Source organism: Cucurbita pepo, chromosome LG14 (assembly GCF_002806865.2).
Source record: "Cucurbita pepo subsp. pepo cultivar mu-cu-16 chromosome LG14, ASM280686v2, whole genome shotgun sequence".
In the NCBI taxonomy this organism is placed as follows: domain Eukaryota; kingdom Viridiplantae; phylum Streptophyta; class Magnoliopsida; order Cucurbitales; family Cucurbitaceae; genus Cucurbita; species Cucurbita pepo.
In genome coordinates, this window is record NC_036651.1 from 7,358,873 (window position 1) to 7,381,504 (window position 22,632).

Here is a 22,632-nt window from a genome sequence, read left to right on the forward strand (position 1 = left end):
GTCCCTGAACCGCATCTTACTTTGAGTACTATCGCTCTAATACCATTTGTAACGATCCATGCCCAATATTCAGATCAGAATTTCACTTGCCCACCAGTTTTTGCATTGGTTCGTCCCTGAACCGCATCTTACTTTGAGTACTATCGCTCTAATACCATTTGTAACGATCCATGCCCAATATTCAGATCAGAATTTCACTTGCCCACCAGTTTTTGCATTGGTTCGTCCCTGAACCGCATCTTACTTTGAGTACTATCGCTCTAATACCATTTGTAACGATCCATGCCCAATATTCAGGTCCCTGAACCGCATCTTACTTTGAGTACTATCGCTCTAATACCATTTGTAACGATCCATGCCCAATATTCAGATCAGAATTTCGAATCATAGACATGAGTTGTTACAATTTGTGACGGAGTAAAGGTGTAACGACTTAGATCCAGGCTTTCCCTTTTGGGCTTTCCCTTTTGGGCTTTCCCTTTCGGGCTTTCCCTTTCGGGCTTCCCCTCAAGGCTTTAAAACGCGTCTGCTAGGGGAAGGTTTCCACACCCATATAAATGGTAGTTTGTTCTCCTCTCCAACCAATGTGAGACATCACAAAAGGAGAGATACATAAATGAACCGATATTTGAATAAGAGTGATCTTGAAGATATGATGGTCAAGAAATATTTTAAAAAATCAATAGTCGTTACCTAAAACCCTAAACTCTAAACCCTAAACACATTTTTGAACAATTCAATCGTAACAACTCCAAAGTTAAGCATATTTGAATAGAAAAATTCTATGTTCGGTGATTTTCTAGAAACTTTCGCAAGAAATAGGTAAGTGATGATAAAACGAGCTAAAAGAACCCAATTTGAGTTGTGAGATAGTCTTCACTCTTAAAAATAATTCAAGCCAAGTAGGTAACTTGATCATGTCACAGGGTAACGTCATGACCATCAAGTACCAAATTCGAATTTCAAATCTGAAACATTAAGCGGTACAATATTCATAAAATCGTCTAACGATCGAACAAACTCAAAATTTTAAAATCGTAGAAACAAAATTGGAACTAAACCCGAACAAAACTAGAATTAAACTCGAATAAAATAAACGAGAGTAGAGACAAAAAGTAGATTAGATTGAAATGAATGATATATGAACATATAAATAAATGTGATTGGAAGGGAGAGTGGAAAAAAGAGAGTAGTGGGTGAAGAAGGGATATTGGATTATGGGGTCTAAGTTTATAATCAATATGTTATATCACTCAATAATAAATGCTATTCCCACTTTCCCACTTCAAAATCATCTCTACAAAATTAATATTTTAGTCTTTTTATTAGATATAAATTCAATAAAAAAAAATTTATGAATTAAATTTATAATTTTGTCAGCTCGTACTTATTATGTATCGTCATTAGTCTCGTAGTTTTTAAAATGCGTCTATTAGAGAGAAGTTTTCACACCTTTACAAGGAATGTCCATTTTACGTGATGTGAGATATCACAATCCACCAATGCAAACCTTTATAAGGGATTCTTCGTTCCCCTGTTGTGGGATATCATAATCCACCAACGTAATTCATCTTGTTACCCTCTCCAATCGATGTGGGGTCTCACAATCCACTCTCCTTGTCGGTTTTGATCTGTATTCGCCGTTAGCCTTACGGGTTTTAAAATGCGTCTATTAGGAAAAAATTTCTACAGTCTTGTAAGAAATGATTCGTTCCCTCAATCGATGTGAGATCTCACACAAACCAACACAAAAAATCTCAAGGTTCAAGAACTAAATTTGAAATTTAACCTTATTTCATATTCATATATGGATGGAAAATCGAAGAATATACTTTTTTTTCTTGAAATAACTATATTAAAAAATTTATGGGCAAGGTTAAAGTCGTCATTTCAAGTATGATCGAGTAGATAAAACACATATTTTTATTTTAAAATGAAAATTTGTAAAAAAAAAAAAACGCACTTAATCTCGTATCATCGTATCAAATCTCAATTCGATACTAAAACCAAACACAATCTCATTATGCAAATAGAGTGGTTGTCACTTTTTCTTAATCATTAGGGTTTAGAGTTTTATTAATTTGACTTTAGGTACAAATCTTAGGATTTCGTGTTTGTGTGGTTATCATCAATCTCAATATTTTTTTCTTATATGATTATGATTATGAAATTGAATCTTCAATTTTTTCTTTATATCATCATGAACAAAATTAGGACGGAATCGTCCCCGTCCCCGTCTCCATCCTCACCTAATTTTCCGTCCACCTTGTTATATATATATATATATATATATATATATATATATATTTCATGTCGAATGATATATTATATTTTTGTTTATGAAATAATGAGATGATCAGAACTGACCAACTAGATGTCTCTATTGAGATGATCGACATTCAGAATCCATAGAAGCTCCTTAGAACCTTGATCGAAAATTTTGAAAATTTAGAAGTTAATTAAAATGATATTCAAAATATGGCATCACAAGTAAGACACTATTGATGTGGCACAAAAATGTAACACAAAGCTATTGCGTACATAAAGGTGGAACTCAATCTACAAGCTACCATGATATTCAAAATCTATATCGTCCTCCTTCATAACTCAATAGGTAAGCACTACCGATAATGGCACTTACAAGACGGAATATGTGATACAAGTTAGGCCATGATTAATGAGTCCATATAGAGACAGAAAACGAGACACCCAATAACATTTTTAGTAGACTCAAAGTAGATAAGTCAATGATAATTAGTCGAAAGTTACCCTGATTATAGGGAGAATTCAAGAGCTCTCGATCGCTCTAGAATCCGTGATGCGGGTGGTTACCCTCTGGCTATACGTATTTGCTTGTTGACGGTCCTGACCAACCTCTTATCCTTGCATTGTGCAACGGTTGGTTAACCTCTTTCTATACGTATTTGCCTTCCTGTTCATTCCGCCCGACAATCACACTGCACTTCCTTCTAACAAGTGGCTAAGAGTTGGGGAAGCTACAGCGAGTTAGGGAAGTTACAGCTGGGTACTATATGATGGATGGATCCCATGGGCATCATCAGCACACATCCCTTTCCATTGAACCAGTACTTAGGTGGTCCACATATTCAACACAAATGTGACGCACCATGAAAAGGGTAGAATCCGGGATTAGAAACTTGAGAAGTCTGGTAACAGTCCAAGCCCACCGCTGATAGATATTGTCTCTTTTAGCTTGTTACGTAGCGTCGCTAGTCTCATGATTCTAAAATGCGTTTATTAGGGAGAGGTTTCCACACCCTTACGAGGAATGCTTTGTTTTCCTCTCCAAACGATATGAGATCTCACAATCCATCTTCCTTAGAGGCCTAGCGTCTTTGTTGGTACACCACCCAGTGTTTGACTATAATATCATTTGTAACAGCCCAAGTACAGTGCTAATAGATATTGTCCTTTCTTGGTTGTCATAAATGGTATCACAGTCCGTCACCAAATGGTAACAAGCCACCTATTACAAAGATATTGTCTGCTTTTGGAGGTTACAAATGGTGCATAAAATATTTTCTATGTTTCATATCGGTTAAGAATTGATATTTTCTATATGTCGAACCTCATGCATGTATGTGATCATTATAGCTATAAAGTAATTATACGTTTTCTTCTTTGTCATTGTATATGAAAGTGATACTCACATATGAAAGTGATGCATACCCATTCCGCTTGAGAAACTATAAAAGTGTATGAAAATGGTGCATATCTCAAGTATAAGAATAGAACTAGAATCAAAGACTAAATTCTATGTCCATAGCTATAGCCATGTTTGCATGTTTTTCATTTTCGGACCTCCAATAGTGGAGTCACTAAGTATTTATATTACTTATCTCGAGCGATTGACTGTGTTTGCTAGTCAGAGTTCAACCTCTATACTTGATTCCTTTTGTTATGCAATTAAAATTCATATCATTCATATAATAACGAACTAAACTATACTTTAAAAACTAGAGTCGTACCCATTAATCTTGCTATTATAAGTATAATATAGTTGAATCAGGTTCTATGTATACATTTAACTTTATGCACTCTTGCCAAGCATTTGTCTTTGGGATGAGGAAATGGCATGTAAGTCATGGGACATTTTGGATTAAGCTGTTCAATCCTGCATTATTACAAAATGATTGTGTAGTAATTAAGAAAAGCTTTTTGTTTAAATTGTGTTAAAGTTAATAGAATTAATTAATGAGAAGTTAAGAGTAAACTTACTTGTAATTGAGGAGAAAATAATGAAGAAAAATTGAGATTTCGAGCTTGGCAAGATCACTTCCGGGGCAATACCTGCTTCCTGATCCAAAAGGGATGAAAGCTCCTGGCGTGGCTACATAATTCTTTATGAAACAACAAGAAAAATTCCATTCAATATGCCATTAATTAGATCAAAAGAGAAAACAAAATGTCCTCTATGAGATCCTACAATCGTTAGAGAAGGAAACGAAACATTTATTCTAAAGGTGTGGAAACAAGGATTTTTTATAAAGGTGTGAAGACCTCCTTGAGATCCCATGTTGGTTAGAGAATGAAATGAAACATTCCTTCAAAAGGTGTGGAAACGAGAATTACGTATAAAGGTGTGAAAACCTCTTTGAGATCCCACGTTGGTTAGAGAAGGAAACAAAGCCTTCCTTCTAAGGGTGTGAAAACGAGGATCAAAACGGAGAACTAAGCATGAAACATTTCTTGTAAGGGTATGGAAACGGGGCAATAAGCATCCCTTATAAGGGTGTGGAAATAGGGCATGAAGAATCTCTTATAAGAATGTGGAAACGGAGTATAAAGAATCTCTTATAAGGGTGTGGAAACGAGGATCAAAACGGAGAACTAAGCACGAAGCATTCCTTGTAAGGGTATGGAAACGGGGCAATAAGCATCTCTTATAAGGGTGTGGAAACAGGGCACGAAGAATCTCTTATAAGAATGTGGAAACAGAGTATAAAGAATCTCTTATAAGAATGTGGAAACAGGGCACGAAGAATCTCTTATAAGGGTTTGGAATGGGGCACAAAACATCTCTTATAAGATTGTGAAAACGAGGAACGAAGCATCCGGGCACGAAGAATCTCTTATAAGAATGTGGAAACGGGGCACGAAGAATCTCTTATAAGGGTTTGGAATGGGACACGAAACATCTCTTATAAGATTGTGAAAATGAGAAACAAACCATCCCTTATAAGAATTTGAAGACGAAGAACGAAGCATCCATTACAAGGATATGAAAACGGGGAATCTTTTGAATACCCTTTAGAAAACTTGTTCGATTATCTAACATATTGCCCAAAAAAGATGATTAATAAGAAAGGCTTGCAATGATATAAATAAGTTACATACATCCCATCTTGAAGGGTTGAACTCTTGTGGTGAAGGAAATAGCTTTTCATCCATATAAAGCTCCCCAAACCAAGGTATGACTTTCCATCCCTTTGGTATAATCTTACCTAAATAAAGTACAAGGAATCATAATTCATGTGTTAGAAGAAAAACATACTTATATGTATAGAAATTTAATCACTTACCATTAATTTCAACATCAACTACGGCTTCACGAAAAAGCATTAATGTCACACCACCAACACGTAGCGTCTCATCTATAATCTGAAATATCAAAAAATGTATTCTTAATTTTGATTTCCTAATGTTCGCTTTGGTCTGTTATGTATCTCCGTCAGTCTCACGGTTTTAAAACGTCTACTAGGGAGAGGTCTCCACACTCTTATAAGGAATGCTTCGTTCCCCTCTCCAACCGATATGAAATCTCACAATCTACAAGAGAGGTTTCCACACCCTTACGAGGAATGCTTTGTTCCCCTTTTCAATCGATGTGAGATCTCACAATCCACCCCTCTTGGGAGTCAGCGTCCTCACTGGCACAAGGTGTCTGATTTTGATACCATTTGTAACCGCTCAAATCCACCGCTAGCAGATATTGTTCGTTTTGGCCTGTTACGTATTGGCATCAACCTCATTGTTTTCAAACGTGTCGACTAGGGATAGGTTTCCACACCCTTTTAAAGAATGTTTCATTCCCCTCTACAACTGACGTGAGATCTCACAGTATAAATGGGTAATTTCAATCTCAAGAAAAATAAATATTAAAATCATACCTGAGAAAGAAATTTCATCTGTTTAACCTCGGAGAGAATTATACCCTTTTGAGTCGTGGGTCTTTGTGTAATGATACGATCTTGTTCTTCCTAAAACACATAGATTTGATAATGTAATAGATCATATAATAAATACTACAAATCCCAAATATTATATAGTTGAAAAGAACATGAAATGTAGCTAAGTTAAGAAAGAAATAATCACTAACCTTGGCTCTTTGGAAAATATGTGGATGTTTTGTAAGAAACAAAACTGCCCACATTGCTGTATAAGCAGAAGTTTCATGGCCTGCAAATAGCTTACCAAATATCAAATCTCTAATGGTTTCATCATCCAACTCTTCACCATCTTCATCTTTCACTTCCATAAGCAAATCCATCATGTCTTTAGCTTCCCAACTTGTTCCTTGCCTTTCCCTCACCAATCTCTTTTGGTTGATGATGGATTGAAGTATGTCGAGCAACTTCTTTCTAGCCTATGTTTAAATTTGTTAATAGAAANATTTACATGAAAATTTATCTATCTAATTAGCGTTTTTACTCATCTACCTGTTTATTTGATGGGTTTCGATAAATTTATTTGATGGGTTTGGATAAATTTAAGGTAGATTACAAAAATACGAGTAAAATTTGCTATTTGTTTTAAACAATTCACGTCCTTTCAAAAGTTGTAATATTGTCCTCGATGAAAATTGAGGCTGACACTGACATGAATAGTTTTGAGGCTAAATTAATAAAACTACCTATAAACGTGTACTTTTATTTCAAAAATACCTTAAAACTTTGTAAAGTTTAAATAATATACCCTCAAAACTTTTGAATGAGTCTAAAAAAAACACCCTTACCCTTGATTTAGATGGAAACTATCTCAAAAATACCTTTGTACTTTTAATCGTGTTAAAAAATATCCTTGATTTTTTAAAAATTTCATTAATAGCTGCGGTCCTAACATGTTTAAAAATACCCAGAAGAAAGATACTTTTGAAACAGAATATTAATAGGTGTTTTTGAACTTTCAAACACGACCGTGTATTTGATACCATGTTAAATTATTATTGTGTAAACTTGTTGATAAATTGTTAGTAATCACGACCCTCTGTAATTGTCATGACCAAAGCCTACCACTAGTAGATATTGTCTTCTTTGGGATCTTTCCTTTCGAGCTTCTCTTAAAAAATTTATTTCGTTCTCCTCCCCAACTGATGTGAGATCTCACAATAATGGTATAATATTGTCCACTTTGAACATAAGCTCTCATGCTTTTACTTTTGAATCAAAAGTATTCTTTACTTGGACTCATCTCCCAACAATCCTCAACAACTCTCTCCTTGAACAAAGTACACCATAGAGTTTCCTCTGAGGCCTCGAACAACCTCCCCTTAATCGAGGTTCGACTCTTTCTCTAGAGCCCTCAAACAAAGTACATCATTTGTTCGACACTTGAGTCACTTTTGACTACACCTTTGAGACTCACAGGTTCTTTGTTCGACACTTGAAAATTCTACTGACATGACTAAGTTAAGGGCATGACTCTGATACGAGGTTAGTAATCATGATCCTCTACAGTAATATGATATTGTCCACTTTGAGCATAAACTCTTATGACTTTGCTTTTGATATTCCCAAAAGATCTTGTTTTTGATATTCCTAGAAGGTCTCATACCAATGGAGCTGTATTTTTTACTTGATTATTTTCTCAACAATCCTCAACCTTGAATTTTGCTCGACTAGTATTTTTTGTTTTTTTTTTTGGGCAATGTACTAAGTGTTATCTTGGACTGAGCGAATGTGAGGAAATCGTTATGGAGGAAAAAGTCGAAGAAATTGTTGGGAGAATAAAATAACTTAAAAACAAAGAGAGAGATAATATTTGGGCAGAAGACTCGATGATGTTATAGTTGGATATTTAAATAACAAATTTAATCCTAAAAACCCTTCAACTCCGACTTCCCACTCACTTTAATTGTTTAACATATAATTTAAAGAATACAACAAGTCCAACCTAACGATGTTGAATTAGTTTCAAATATTATAGTTTAAATCCCTCTTAGCGGTAAGATAGTGACAAATACAATTAAGTATTAGTAAAGAAATGTATATTTTAATCTAAAATGAACTAGAGATCGACCATGACATTACAAGGATTCAAATACAGAACTTTGTATAATACTATGTTAAATTATTGCTACGTAAACTCGTGGATAAGTTGTTATTAATAACGACTCTCTTATGGCTTTACTTTCGGTTTTTTTAAGAGGGTTCATACCAATGAAGATGTATTCTTTACTTGGACTCCTCTCCCAACAAAGTACACTATATGTAACAACTCAAGCTCACAGCTAGCAGATATTGTCCTCTTTGAACTTTTTCTTTCGGACTTTTAGGTTTTTAAAACACATCTACGGGGGAGAAGTTCTCACACTCTTATAAACAATGTTTCATTCTCCTCCCCAACTGATGTGGGTTCCCACACCATAGAGCCTCCTTTGAGGCCTATGTAGCCCTCGAACAACCTTCGAGGCTCGACTCCTTTGAAGCCCTTGAATAAAATACACCTTTTGTTCAACACTTGAGTCACTTTTGACTACACCTTTGAGGCTCACTATAACAGCTCAAGCCCACCGCTTCTTTCGGGTTTTCCCTCAAGGTTTTTTAAACGCGTTTGCTAGGGAGAATTTTCTTAACTCTTTTAAAAAATGCTTCGTTCTCTTCTCCACCCGATGTAAGATCTCACAGTCCACCTCCCTTCGGAGCCCAACATCCTCACTGACACTCGTTCTGCTCTCCAATCAATGTGGGTTCTCACACTCACAATTTCTTTTTTCGACATTTGAGAATTCTATTGACATGACTAAGTCAAGGACATGACTCAGATACGATAATATGATATTATGCACTTATGAATTTACTTTAGGTTTTTCCAAAATGCCCCCGTACTTACAAAGATTTATTCTTTACTTGGACTCCTCTCCCAACAATCCTCGACCTAAGTTATCGTTAATTTAGTCTTTTTAGCCGTTTCGATGATCAAATACAACTACTTATCCAAACCGCACATGAATTATTGACAAGAAACAAAGGTAAAAAGGAAAGAAAAGAAGGAAGGGGCTTACCTTGAGTGCTTTATGGAGGTTGAAGCCAGGAAAGTTGATGGGCAATGATATGAACCCTAAAGCAACTTCAGAAAACAAACCCTCCATTTCTCCAATGGAAGACTCTAAAGAAGAAGAACCCATGAAAATGTTCCAAATAATTTTGAAGGTCAGCTTCTTTATCTCTGACAATAGCTCAATTGGGTTCTTCATGCTTGCCCATTCCTCTAACCCACTCATCACTGTGTGTTCAATATGATTGATGTACATCTCCAGCGCGGCGTGCCCGCTGATCGGCGCCATCGTCAACCGCCGAAGCCGCTTGTGCTCCGCCTTGAAGACTTGTACCAGTGACTTTCTACCGGTTAGCATATTGATGTTCTTGGGTAAACTAGGTTTGAAGTTGTCTTCATCGCCTAAGACTTGACGACAAAGTTCAGATGAACAAACAATTATAGTTGCTCTACCAAGTATGTGTGTTTTGTACATATCACTTTTCCCATATCTGTAAAATAAAAAGAGAAGTTCGATGAGAGATATCAAAATAGTGTCTCGATTCTTATCGTTCGAGCTTTGATCGAACTCTGATCTTTTGATCGACAATTAGCTAACATCGCCTCTTCATTTCCGAGACTAGTTTCTAAAGTAGCAATTAGGTGTCAAATGAAAGCTAAATTATACGAAATACTCTCGAACTTTGTAATAGTAATTCATTAGAAGGTTTGAAAACGGTGTGTGATAGTGACTTGGAATGAAAACACCTGTTAGTAACAACGAACCTCCATAAATGGTATGAAATTGTCCACTTTAAGCATAAACTTTCATGGCTTTGGTTTTGGTTTCCACATCAATGTCTCAATTAACCACTCCAACAATCCTCCTCTCGAACAAAGTATCATTGAGGCTCTTTTTAAGTAGTCATCCATTCATCTAGCACTATCCAACACAACAACTCAATTTTTTTTTTCTAGTTTAATCGAGCTCTACCATAAATCTTTAATTTGTTCGACACCTGAAAATTCTATTGACATGTATGTTAAGGGCATAACTTTGATACTACTTGTAAGTGACATTGAACCTACACAATGGTACGATATTGTTTCATGACTTTGCTTCTGATTTCCTAGAAGGTCTCATAGATAGTGTTTTCCTACCTATATACTCGTGATCTTCTCCTTAATAAGCCAATATAAGACTCGAACAATACGATTACACTAGTTTCATAAATCAATTTCGATGCAACATTCTAAGTAGAATGAGGGGAAGAAACATATTATTTGAACATATTAATCATAAACTTGAATGAAATGGATGAAGAAATGACCTTATGTAAAAGTTGGCCATGAAATTACTTGGCTGACCAGAGATGAAATTCTTGATGTATGATATGGTAGAACCAAGAAGAGGCCAACCCATATGACCAGGAGGAAGCTTAGGCCATGTTTTACCAAGCTTGGCCGCATAATACCAACCATTTACTCTCTTCAAAATCCCCAAAACAAACACAAAGGCTGCAACAATCAACACCAACCAGTTCTTCACCTCCATTGCTAACATTTCTTCTTCACACCTCCCCTACCTTCCTGATCCCTTTAATAATAATTTGATCGAAGAATCCAAGAACTAGAAGAAAATTTTAAAAAAAATTAAGCATTGAAGAGAAAAAGACAGAGATTATTTAAATATTAAAGAAAATAAATACTAAATGATTTAACGGTCGACACATACAACGGGATTAGAGGCTGCCGGCTGAGAATAGAGTGTACACTGGTTAAGTTAGATCCTATTTTGGTTGGGAGGAGAACGAAGCATTGTTTATAAGGGTGTGAAAACCTCTCTCTACACCCATTTTAAAAATCTTGAGGGGAAACCCGTAAAAGCCCAAATAGTAGTGGGCCTTGTCCGTTACAAATAATATCAGAGGCAGACACGGGGTTATGTGTCAACGAGGAGGTTGAGCTCTAAAAGGGTAGACACGAGGCAGTGTACCAGTAAGGGCATTGGGCCTCAAAGGGGAGTGAATTGGGGGGTCTCACATCGATTAGAGAAGAAAATGAGTGCTAACAAGAACACTGGCCCCGAAGAGGGGTGGATTGTGAGATCCAATATCGGTAACATTTTTTATAAAAATGTAGAAACCTCTCACCAGCAGACAACTTTTTAAAACTTGTAGATGGGTTGGAGAATTTTTTTAAACTAGTTCGAGATTTGGGTCGGTTTGACCCAATCAGAGTTCTTGAAATTCTAAACTTGTAGAAAGAGAAAGACAATAAATGAAGAGACGAACAGAGAAGTCAACCACAAGATCAAACATCAACACAAATAGCAAATTAACAACGAAATTAAACACGAACACGAACACGAGCAACACGATCTCATTGATCAAACATCAACACAAATAGCAAATCAACAACGAAATTAAACACGAACACGAACACGAGCAACACGAGCAACACGAACTATGAGATCGGAAGAAGAAAAGAGAGAAAAGGGAAGGAAGTTGGAAAAAGAAAGGCAAAAACTTTTACCTGGTGTGGTGAAGAGATGAAGAATTATAGGCAAAATGGTTGAAAGTTGATGATTTTGGGGCCAAATCCAGATCGAGTTGCAGACATTGGGAGTGGAGAGTGTGAGGCTGTCTCTCAACTTATAAGACAAAACGTGAATGAAAGAGAAGATGCTCAAACTCTTTGTCTTTTTCTTTATATTTTTAATTATTTTTAAAAAAAAAAAACTTTAATATTTTATTTAAACAAAATACCTTTAAATTTTTAAAAATTCAAAAGTATTATGGTTTTTATAAAAATGCCAATTTTAGCTTGCCTTAAATGTCTATATTACTTTTCTAATGTCTTACTTCCATTTAATATTTAATTCTCTAATTTGAATTTATACTTTAATAATAGGAATATTTTCATTTTAGGCCATTATTTTATACATTTATGATAGGTCTAATTTTTTAATATATTGTATTAATTAACGAACTTCGATTTCTTCTAACTTAAAGTCACTACCATCATCTTAATCTAAACTCTTATGCGAAATAGACGAGTTCGGATCTGTGTCAAACCCATCTAAATTGACCCAACCTACAACAACCCACAAGAAGTCCTCCCGCCTATCACCAGAGACCCGCACTCAAACCCAACAACCTCGCGTCTCCGCCCACGCACACTACACCCAATACCCACCTGCAGCCTGCATCCATAACCCGTGGTCCAAATCCATTGAGCCTAGCATCAAACTGCGACCTGTGCCTCGACCCGACTCAACCTGCATAGGTGTTAGCGCCTCGTTGTGCCTGCAGCCAGATACTCCTTTGGCATACACGGCTTAATCGACTCGGCTCGGCTTAGCTTCGTGGTTAAAAAACCAGCCCTTCAGCTTAGTAAAGAATAAGTTGAGCAATTTCCACTGTTCCGACCATCCCGAAGCTAATTTTGACCCTTATTAAGATAATTAAGGTCAATATGATGCCTTATTTCACAAATTCAAGTTAAATTTCAATAGAACTGTGAAATACTGACGAAACGAAATTGACATCCTAATAGGAAACGACTTCTAGCGACTCGATCTGAAAAGTAGTTTTCTCGTTTTGGTATCATACCATATCCACCAAGGATTGTCCTAAGCTTAAAATATGGGAGAAAAAAAACATTTACTCGTGTCGATAAGACTTCACAACCTCAACCCTTATGAAAAGACCCTCATGGAGGCACCCGAATCACTATCGGAAAAACCTTTGTTTCTCTCGATCTTTTTCGTCGAATCTAGACATTTGGAGCAACTTTGAAGAACGAAAGATTAGCATACTCGAATTTAGGGAGACGCCGGCTAGGGCCAACAAAGTAAGTGGCCTTACTATACGATATGTTGAACAATTGTTTGATGTTTGACGACACGTGCCGAGTGGCTCTTGCACGTGTCATTTATGCTTTCTCTTATGATGCTTTGATGATGATGTATGATGTATGAAAACGTGAATGAGTTATATGATGATACCTTATGAGGTTACATGATGAATATGATGTTGTTATATAATGACATTATATGATGATGATGATGCATGATGACATGACGAGGTGAGATTGTGGAATTTCTTTAATATGACGTTATTTTCATACTAAGATGAAATGCATGTTTTAACTCTCATATTGCATTATGAGGATGATTTTTCTCGGGTACAACCCTAGTTAATGTTAATGATGACGAATGTATGAAGACCAATGCACGTATATTACTTGTAGTAATATAAGAATGGAACTGAGGGTTGTGTCGTAAAGATGTTTTAAAGATGAGAAACTATATGGACATCATGCATTCTGTGTGTATATAAACATCAGGCTACTTCCCATTTTACGATGACGGTCCGAACGCGTACCACCACGATGATGGTGGTGTTCATGCCTCGCGTGACACTCAGGAGTCTGTTGACCTCCAGACGTCGCTGCGGACAACTAGCTCGACTATGATGGGTCCATGAGAATTTTGGCACCTCGCCGGAATCCTCAGGCTTTCGGCGTGTAATTTTTTTAAAAAAATTTATTTATTTATTATTTTTTTTAAGAAAAAAGAACTGACCTTTACACCTAATCTTTTACAAGTATTCCACAAATTTTTTTTCTATAATTAATTATGAAAAATAGAAAAAAATAGTTGGCTTATTCTTCATTTCATTTTTGTCATTTTCTTATTCTTGTTAATGTTCTTTTATATTATCAAATATACCCTTTATTTGTGCACAAATTGCTAAACTAAAATACCCTTTTAGATAAATAAGCCAAAATGTGGGGTTTATTTGCAAAACGACTAAATGTGATCGTACTTTAAATTTTTTATGGACAAATATACCCTTGTCGAGAAATTCCTACTATTATGAGATATTTCCATTTAACAACCAAATTAGATAAAAATACAGTATAAATAGAAATGTCCATTTAACCACGTATAAGTTAGGAAGTGAATGATGAAGAATTAGACCGAATTAAAAACAAAATGGAGAAGTGATCCGAGAAAATGCTTATAAGTGGCTAGATTTAGTCTCGCTTCGAAGCTACTTTGACTTTTTTTTATAAACGACTAGTTTGTTTATATTTTTTTTTAGGTCTTTTGGTCATATTTTGAGAATTTTTTTCTTCAACTACGTCTTGAAATGCAGCCTATAAGATAATAAAATCACACAAATTGGAAGGCTTTACTTACTTTCCGAAGAAATTGAAAGCTTCTAGTTTTGCATGAAGGTTCAACCTAGCCGACTTCCATGAACATTCTTTATAAGGGTGTGGAAACCTCTCCCTAGCAGACGCGTTTTGAAAATCTTGAATGAAAGCCTAAAAAAGAAAATCCAAAAGAATAATATCTGCTAACGGTGGGCCTCGAAAGAGAATGGGCCTCGAAGGAGAGTAGACACGAGGTAGAGTGCCAGCGAAGATGCTGGGCCTTGAAGAGAGATGGATTGGGAGTTCCACATCGATCGAAGAGGAGAACGAAGGATTCTTTATAAGAGTTTGGAAATCTCTCCCGGCATTTTCGTAATGGGTCAAATGTGACAATATTTGTTAGCAAAGCCGGTAGTAACACTTTTTCTCCCTCACTAGCTTTGAGCTAATCTAGATCCCAAATTAAGCAAGAGGGCCGAAATGACCATTTTGCCCCTTGACAAATTTTTCCAATTTCTCACTACTTTCCTTTATATTTTTCTTGAGTTTTTGAAAATTTCGAAGTATTTTTCTCTTCTGCACCATGTTGAAGTCCAGCTTTACCATCAATAAAAGCTCGAGTTTCAAACTTAATAGGTAAAAATTGAAAAATTAATTCTCATAAGAGCTCGGGTGTTATACATAATGGGTTCTGTGTACATATAGTGATGCACCATAACTATGTATTTGAAGTGTATGAAAGTGATATGAATCTCGAGTATAAAAAAAAAACCACAATCCAAGACAAGGTTTTCCCTACTACAACTCTAATAATCATAGGCATATTTATATATATATGCATTGGCAATGACGTTTTAAACAATTTAGTGTGCTTGTAATGAAGTCATCGAACAGTTAATTAGTCAGAGTTCGACTTTCAAATTTTAAAATCCTTTGTTACTTGATTAAGCTTAGAACTTTTTTTTTCATTGCATTCGTATAGTAATGTTCGAATCATATAAATCGTTACAATTTATTTTACAATAACAAATATACAATATAGTTGAATCATATATATTTTCATTCAACTTTATACACTCTTGCCAAGCCTTTGTCTTTGGGATGAGGAAATGGCAAGCAAGTCAACTCACAATTTGGATTAAGTAGTTCAATCCTACATAATTACAAAATAATTGTGTGGTAATTAAGATAATGTTCATGTTTAAATCTATTAATTAATATAAAGTTAAGAGAAAACTCACTTGTAATTGAGGAGAAAATAATGAAGAAAAATTGAGACTTCGAACTTGGCAAGATCACTTCCGGGGCAATGCCTACTTCCTGATCCAAATGGGATGAAAACTCCTGGCGTGGCTACATAATTCTTTACAATACAACAAAAATTCGTCACTAAATGTGAGATCTCACGTCATTTAGAGAGGGAAATGAAACATTTCTTATAAGAGTGTGAGAACTTCTATGAGATTCCACAATGGTATGATTAAGATAACCTTATGAGTCGAGTTGAGTGATAGGAATAACGAACCTTCACAATGGAGTGATATTGTCAACTTTGAGTATGATAGCGTCCCTTATATATTCATAATTTTCTTCTTAATTAGTCAATGTAAGACTTAAAGAGCCTTACGGTTATAAGAAGTTTTACGAGGAATGTTTTGTTCCCCTCTCCAACCAATCCTATTACTAATGTTTTGTTCCCCACTCCAACGGATGTTTTGTTTCCTTTGTTCCCCTCTCCAACCCATCTCATAACTAATGTTTTGTTCCCCACTCCAACGGATGTTTTGTTTCCTTTGTTCCCCTCTCCAACCCATCTCATAACTAATGTTTTGTTCCCTTTGTTCCCCTCTCCAACCGATCCCATAACTAATGTTTTGTCTCAAACCGATGTTTTGTTCCCCTTATTCCCCTCTCCAACTGATCCTACAACTAATGTTTTGTTCCCCACTACAATCGATGTTTTGTTCCCTTTGTTCCCCTCTCCAACCCATCCTATAACTAATGTTTTGTTTCCCTCTTCAACCCAACCGATCCTATAACTAATGTTTTGTCCCTTCTCGAACCGATGTTTTGTTCCCCTTATTCTCCTCTCCAATTGATCGTATTACTAATATTTTGTTCCCCTCTCCAACTGATCCTATAACTAATGTTTTTTCCTCTTCTCCGACCGATGTTTTGTTTCTCTTATTCTCCTCTCCAACTGATCCTATAACTAATATTTTGTTCCCCTCTCCAACCAATCCTATAAATAATGTTTTGTTCCTCTCTCAAATCAATGTGGGACTTTCCCTCCTTAGAGACTCATTAGCACATAGCCTAGTGACGGGCTTTGATAGTTAGCCTCATGATTTTAAAATCTGTTATAGAAAGATTTCCACACTCTTATAAGGAATACTTTGCTCCCTTCTCTAACCAAGGTAAGATCTCACATTACATCAAGTCATCGAATCTTTTTAGAATATGATTAGGAGAATGTATTATATTAAGCTAAGTTTAGCATAATGACATCTCACATATTGTCTAAAAAAAGTGATTAATCCAATAACTTTGATTAGAAAAAGAAAGGGTTGAGTAACATACATCCCATCTTGAAGGGTTGAACTCTTGTGGGGAAGGAAAATATTTTTCATCAATGAAATGCTCTCCAAACCAAGGTATCACTTTCCATCCCTTTGGTATAATTTTACCTAAATAAAATAAAAAGAATAATAACCCAATATTATTAAAAATAAATTATTATAATTTCTTATAAAAAAAAATATATTTAATAACTTACCATTAATTTCAACATCCGCTAATGCTTCACGAAAAACCATAAATGTGACTCCGCCAAGACGTAGCGTCTCATCTATAACCTAGAATATGAAAAATAATATAATTGTATAAAAAAAAAAATCCTTAATTTTAGTTTTCTAAATCATAAATATTAAAAAAAGAAACATAAATATGAAATACACCTGATAAAGAAATTTCATCTGTTTAATCTCCGAGAGAGTTATACCCTTTTGAGTCGTGGGTCTTTGTGTAACGATGTGTTCTTGTTCTTCCTAAAACAAATAGATTTTATAATATAATGGATCATATAATAAATACTATAATATATAAATTAAAACCAACTACGGGTTAAATTAATAAAAATATCTTTAAATTTTACATTTTGTCTAAAAAATACTTTTAAATTTTAAAGGTATTTTTGAAGTTTTTAAGAAAAGTTCAAGAATATTAGTGAAACTTTTGATAAATGAAAGGTAGTTTTGAAACATTTTTTAAACTAAAAAAATGTTATTGAAAATATTTTGAAAGGTGGAGGGTAACTTTGAAACAAAGTATTAACGGTTTCCATCCAAAACTAACAACAATGGTATTTTTTTAACTTGTTTTAAAAACTTACACCGTATTATTGAAACTTTTGAAAGAAAAAATCACTTTAACAAATTTGAGGATATTATTAAAAGTTTAAGGATATTTCTAGACGGTGACATGAACGAAAAAGACGCTAACCTTGGCGGTTTGAAAAATATGTGGATGCTTTGAAAGAAACAAAACAGCCCACATTGCTGTAATAGATGAAGTTTCATGGCCTGCAAATAAGTTACCAAATATCAAATCTATAATGGTTTCATCATCCAACGCTTCACCATCTTCATCCTTCACTTCTATAAGCAAATCCATCATATCTTTGGCTTCCCAACTTTTTCCTTGCATGTTCTTCACCAATCTCTTTTGGTTGATGATGGATTGAAGTATGTGGAGCAACTTTTTTCTAGCCTATATTAAAATGTGTAATTTGATAGGTAAGGTTTTTAATTAGAAGAAAAGAAATCAATATAATTTACACGAACATTTANTTTGTTCCCCTCTCCAACCGATCCCATAACTAATGTTTTGTCTCAAACCGATGTTTTGTTCCCCTTATTCCCCTCTCCAACTGATCCTACAACTAATGTTTTGTTCCCCACTACAATCGATGTTTTGTTCCCTTTGTTCCCCTCTCCAACCCATCCTATAACTAATGTTTTGTTTCCCTCTTCAACCCAACCGATCCTATAACTAATGTTTTGTCCCTTCTCGAACCGATGTTTTGTTCCCCTTATTCTCCTCTCCAATTGATCGTATTACTAATATTTTGTTCCCCTCTCCAACTGATCCTATAACTAATGTTTTTTCCTCTTCTCCGACCGATGTTTTGTTTCTCTTATTCTCCTCTCCAACTGATCCTATAACTAATATTTTGTTCCCCTCTCCAACCAATCCTATAAATAATGTTTTGTTCCTCTCTCAAATCAATGTGGGACTTTCCCTCCTTAGAGACTCATTAGCACATAGCCTAGTGACGGGCTTTGATAGTTAGCCTCATGATTTTAAAATCTGTTATAGAAAGATTTCCACACTCTTATAAGGAATACTTTGCTCCCTTCTCTAACCAAGGTAAGATCTCACATTACATCAAGTCATCGAATCTTTTTAGAATATGATTAGGAGAATGTATTATATTAAGCTAAGTTTAGCATAATGACATCTCACATATTGTCTAAAAAAAGTGATTAATCCAATAACTTTGATTAGAAAAAGAAAGGGTTGAGTAACATACATCCCATCTTGAAGGGTTGAACTCTTGTGGGGAAGGAAAATATTTTTCATCAATGAAATGCTCTCCAAACCAAGGTATCACTTTCCATCCCTTTGGTATAATTTTACCTAAATAAAATAAAAAGAATAATAACCCAATATTATTAAAAATAAATTATTATAATTTCTTATAAAAAAAAATATATTTAATAACTTACCATTAATTTCAACATCCGCTAATGCTTCACGAAAAACCATAAATGTGACTCCGCCAAGACGTAGCGTCTCATCTATAACCTAGAATATGAAAAATAATATAATTGTATAAAAAAAAAAATCCTTAATTTTAGTTTTCTAAATCATAAATATTAAAAAAAGAAACATAAATATGAAATACACCTGATAAAGAAATTTCATCTGTTTAATCTCCGAGAGAGTTATACCCTTTTGAGTCGTGGGTCTTTGTGTAACGATGTGTTCTTGTTCTTCCTAAAACAAATAGATTTTATAATATAATGGATCATATAATAAATACTATAATATATAAATTAAAACCAACTACGGGTTAAATTAATAAAAATATCTTTAAATTTTACATTTTGTCTAAAAAATACTTTTAAATTTTAAAGGTATTTTTGAAGTTTTTAAGAAAAGTTCAAGAATATTAGTGAAACTTTTGATAAATGAAAGGTAGTTTTGAAACATTTTTTAAACTAAAAAAATGTTATTGAAAATATTTTGAAAGGTGGAGGGTAACTTTGAAACAAAGTATTAACGGTTTCCATCCAAAACTAACAACAATGGTATTTTTTTAACTTGTTTTAAAAACTTACACCGTATTATTGAAACTTTTGAAAGAAAAAATCACTTTAACAAATTTGAGGATATTATTAAAAGTTTAAGGATATTTCTAGACGGTGACATGAACGAAAAAGACGCTAACCTTGGCGGTTTGAAAAATATGTGGATGCTTTGAAAGAAACAAAACAGCCCACATTGCTGTAATAGATGAAGTTTCATGGCCTGCAAATAAGTTACCAAATATCAAATCTATAATGGTTTCATCATCCAACGCTTCACCATCTTCATCCTTCACTTCTATAAGCAAATCCATCATATCTTTGGCTTCCCAACTTTTTCCTTGCATGTTCTTCACCAATCTCTTTTGGTTGATGATGGATTGAAGTATGTGGAGCAACTTTTTTCTAGCCTATATTAAAATGTGTAATTTGATAGGTAAGGTTTTTAATTAGAAGAAAAGAAATCAATATAATTTACACGAACATTTATCAATTCAATTAGCGTTTTTAAACAATCATCGGTCAATTCTAAAAGTTAACCTGATGGGTTATGATAAATTTAAGTTAAACTATAAAAAATACCTCTAGAATTGAAGGTACTCACATCAGATAATATTGCAACTTTTGGAAAAATGTGAGTAGAAATTGGTGTTGAAATGGAACGATATGACAATGACTTGGGTAGTTTTGACAACGTATAACAAATGACAATATAACAAATTTCTACACTATGGAAGTTTTGAACAGTATGCCAAATTCCATTCTGCCCACTTTCACGAATGATAACAGATAACAGTATAAAATTGAAATAGGAGGTGAGAACGAAGTTAGCGAATGCATCTCTACCCTATGACCTATTTCTACATAGAACTTCGTATTTGATACTAAATTAAATTATTATGGTGTAATGACCCAAACCCATTACTAGATATTGTCCTCTTTGACTTTTCCTCTCGGGTTTCCCCTCAAGCTTTTTAAAACGCATCTGTTATGGAGAATTTTCTATACCCTTATAAAGAATGTTTCGTTTTCTTCACTAATCGATATGAGATGTTGTGTGAACTAAACCCGAGATGAATTATTGATAAGTAAAGATGAAAGGCAAAAAGAGAAGAAAGGGACTTACCTTGAGTGCTTTATGGAAGTTGAAGCCAGGAAAGTTGATGGGCAATGATATGAACCCTAAAGCAACTTGAGAAAACAAAACCACCATTTCATCAATGGAATACTCAAAAGAAGAAGAACCCATGAAAATGTTCCAAATTATTTGGAAGGTCAGCTTCTTCATCTCTGACAATAGCTCAATTGGGTTCTTCATGCTTGCCCATTCCTCTAACCCATTGATCACTGTGTGTTCAATATGATTGATGTACATCTTCAGCGCCATGTGGCCGCTGATCGGCGCCATCGTCAGCCGCCGGAGCCGCTTGTGCTCCGCCTTGAAGACTTGTATCAGTGACTTTTTACCGGATAACCTATTGATGCTGACGGGAAAACTAGGTTTGAAGTTGTGTTCATCACCTAAAACTTGACGACAAAGTTCAGATGTACAAACAATTATAGTTGCTCTACCAAGTATGTGTGTTTTGTACATATCACCTTTCCCATATCTGTAAAAAAAGAAAATAAGTTGGATGAGAGATTTCGAAATAGTGTCTCTATTCTTATCATTCGAGCTCGTAATGATCGATATCTTAATAATCAATCATATTGATAATTAGTTGACGTTCATAACAATTTGATACTTTGTCTCTTCATTGATGGGATACCTCGTGTAACTTCTCTGGCCCACTATTAGAAGATATTATCAGCTTTACCGGTTACATTTATAAGAATACTTCCTATATTGACTCTTACCCACCGCTAGTAGATATTGTCTGCTTTGACATGTTACATTTACAGGGATACTTTCTCTAGCCCACCACTAATAGATATTGTCCGCTTTAGCTTGTTACGTATCGCCATCAAACTCAAGTGGATATTTTCACTTACTTACCCCTCTCCAGCTGATGTGGGATATTTCCACTTCCTTACTCCTCTCTAACCGATTGGGATATTTCCACTTCCTTTCTCCTTTCCAACCTATGTAGCATCTCACAATCCACCTCCCTGAGGAGCCTAGCGTCCTTGCTGGCACACCACTTGTTGTCTGGCTCTTATGTCCGCTTTAGTCCGTTATGTATTATCGTCAGCTAAAACTCGATCTACTAGGGAGAGGTTTCCAGACCCTTATAACAAATGGTTTGTTCCCCTCTCCAACCAACATGGGATCTCAAAATAGCTATTACATGTTAATGAAAACTAAATTACACAAAATAATCTTGAACTTTACCGTAACAATCTATCAGAGGGTTTGACAAAAATTGAGACTCGAAAACGGTGTGTGACAATAACTTCAAATGAAAATTAGATTCCAAATACCGGTCTCACAATGGTCTTTTACTTTTTGAACTTTTATGAAAGAATAGAAGTATTTTTGAACAAAATGATGAAGAAATATATTATTGGAACATATTGAACATAAGCTTTGAATCAAAGGGATGAAGAAGAGACCTTATGTAAAAGCTGCGAATGAAATTTCTTGGCTGACCAGAGCTGAAACTCTTGAGGAACAATATGGTAGAACCAAGAAGAGGCCAACCCATATGACCAGGAGGAAGCTTAGGCCATGTTTTACCAAGCTTGGCCGCATAATACCAACCATTTACTCTCTTCAAAATCCCCAAAACAAACACAAAGGCTGCAACAATCAACACCAACCAGTTCTTCACCTCCATTGCTAACATTTCTTGTTCATACCTCAACAAGCTTCCTGTCCCCTTTAATAATTTGGTCGAGGAATCCAAGACTTGGAGAAAAAAAAAAAAAAAAAAAAAAAAAA

The 22,632-nt window shown here is 34.9% G+C and overlaps 2 protein-coding genes across 2 annotated transcripts; both read right to left on the minus strand.

The window, feature by feature from the left end:
• Window positions 1-3,964: 3,964 nt before the first annotated feature.
• On the minus strand, window positions 3,965-11,889 carry LOC111810172 (beta-amyrin 11-oxidase-like). The gene is made up of 9 exons (XM_023696774.1): window positions 11,752-11,889; window positions 10,548-10,846; window positions 9,245-9,728; window positions 6,341-6,607; window positions 6,132-6,221; window positions 5,544-5,622; window positions 5,359-5,465; window positions 4,240-4,361; window positions 3,965-4,135 (listed from the first exon to the last, which is right to left on the minus strand). Exons 2-9 carry the CDS (start codon window positions 10,778-10,780, stop codon window positions 4,027-4,029), a joined length of 1,491 nt encoding a protein of 496 aa, XP_023552542.1. The 5' UTR covers window positions 10,781-10,846; window positions 11,752-11,889; the 3' UTR covers window positions 3,965-4,026.
• A 3,552-nt stretch (window positions 11,890-15,441) lies between these two features.
• On the minus strand, window positions 15,442-22,582 carry LOC111810173 (beta-amyrin 11-oxidase-like). The gene is made up of 8 exons (XM_023696775.1): window positions 22,305-22,582; window positions 20,878-21,361; window positions 19,895-20,161; window positions 19,351-19,440; window positions 19,170-19,248; window positions 18,974-19,080; window positions 15,624-15,745; window positions 15,442-15,535 (listed from the first exon to the last, which is right to left on the minus strand). The coding sequence occupies exons 1-8, from the start codon at window positions 22,535-22,537 to the stop codon at window positions 15,442-15,444; spliced, it is 1,476 nt and encodes a 491-aa protein (XP_023552543.1). The 5' UTR covers window positions 22,538-22,582.
• Window positions 22,583-22,632: the final 50 nt, after the last annotated feature.

What these genes read in the sequence shown, in the direction of transcription:
- LOC111810172 (XM_023696774.1), bottom strand. Translation starts at nt 10,780, where the DNA reads ATGTTAGCAATGGAGGTGAAGAACTGGTTGGTGTTGATTGTTGCAGCC. An exon ending in AGTTGATGTTGAAATTAATG is followed by an intron (nt 5,466 to 5,543) that starts GTAAGTGATTAA and finishes TACTTTATTTAG; the next exon opens with GTAAGATTATACCAAAGGGA. An exon ending in TCAACCCTTCAAGATGGGAT is followed by an intron (nt 4,362 to 5,358) that starts GTATGTAACTTA and finishes TGTTTCATAAAG; the next exon opens with AATTATGTAGCCACGCCAGG.
- LOC111810173 (XM_023696775.1), bottom strand. Translation starts at nt 22,537, where the DNA reads ATGTTAGCAATGGAGGTGAAGAACTGGTTGGTGTTGATTGTTGCAGCC. An exon ending in AGCGGATGTTGAAATTAATG is followed by an intron (nt 19,081 to 19,169) that starts GTAAGTTATTAA and finishes TATTTTATTTAG; the next exon opens with GTAAAATTATACCAAAGGGA. An exon ending in TATTTTCTCCTCAATTACAA is followed by an intron (nt 15,536 to 15,623) that starts GTGAGTTTTCTC and finishes GTAATTATGTAG; the next exon opens with GATTGAACTACTTAATCCAA.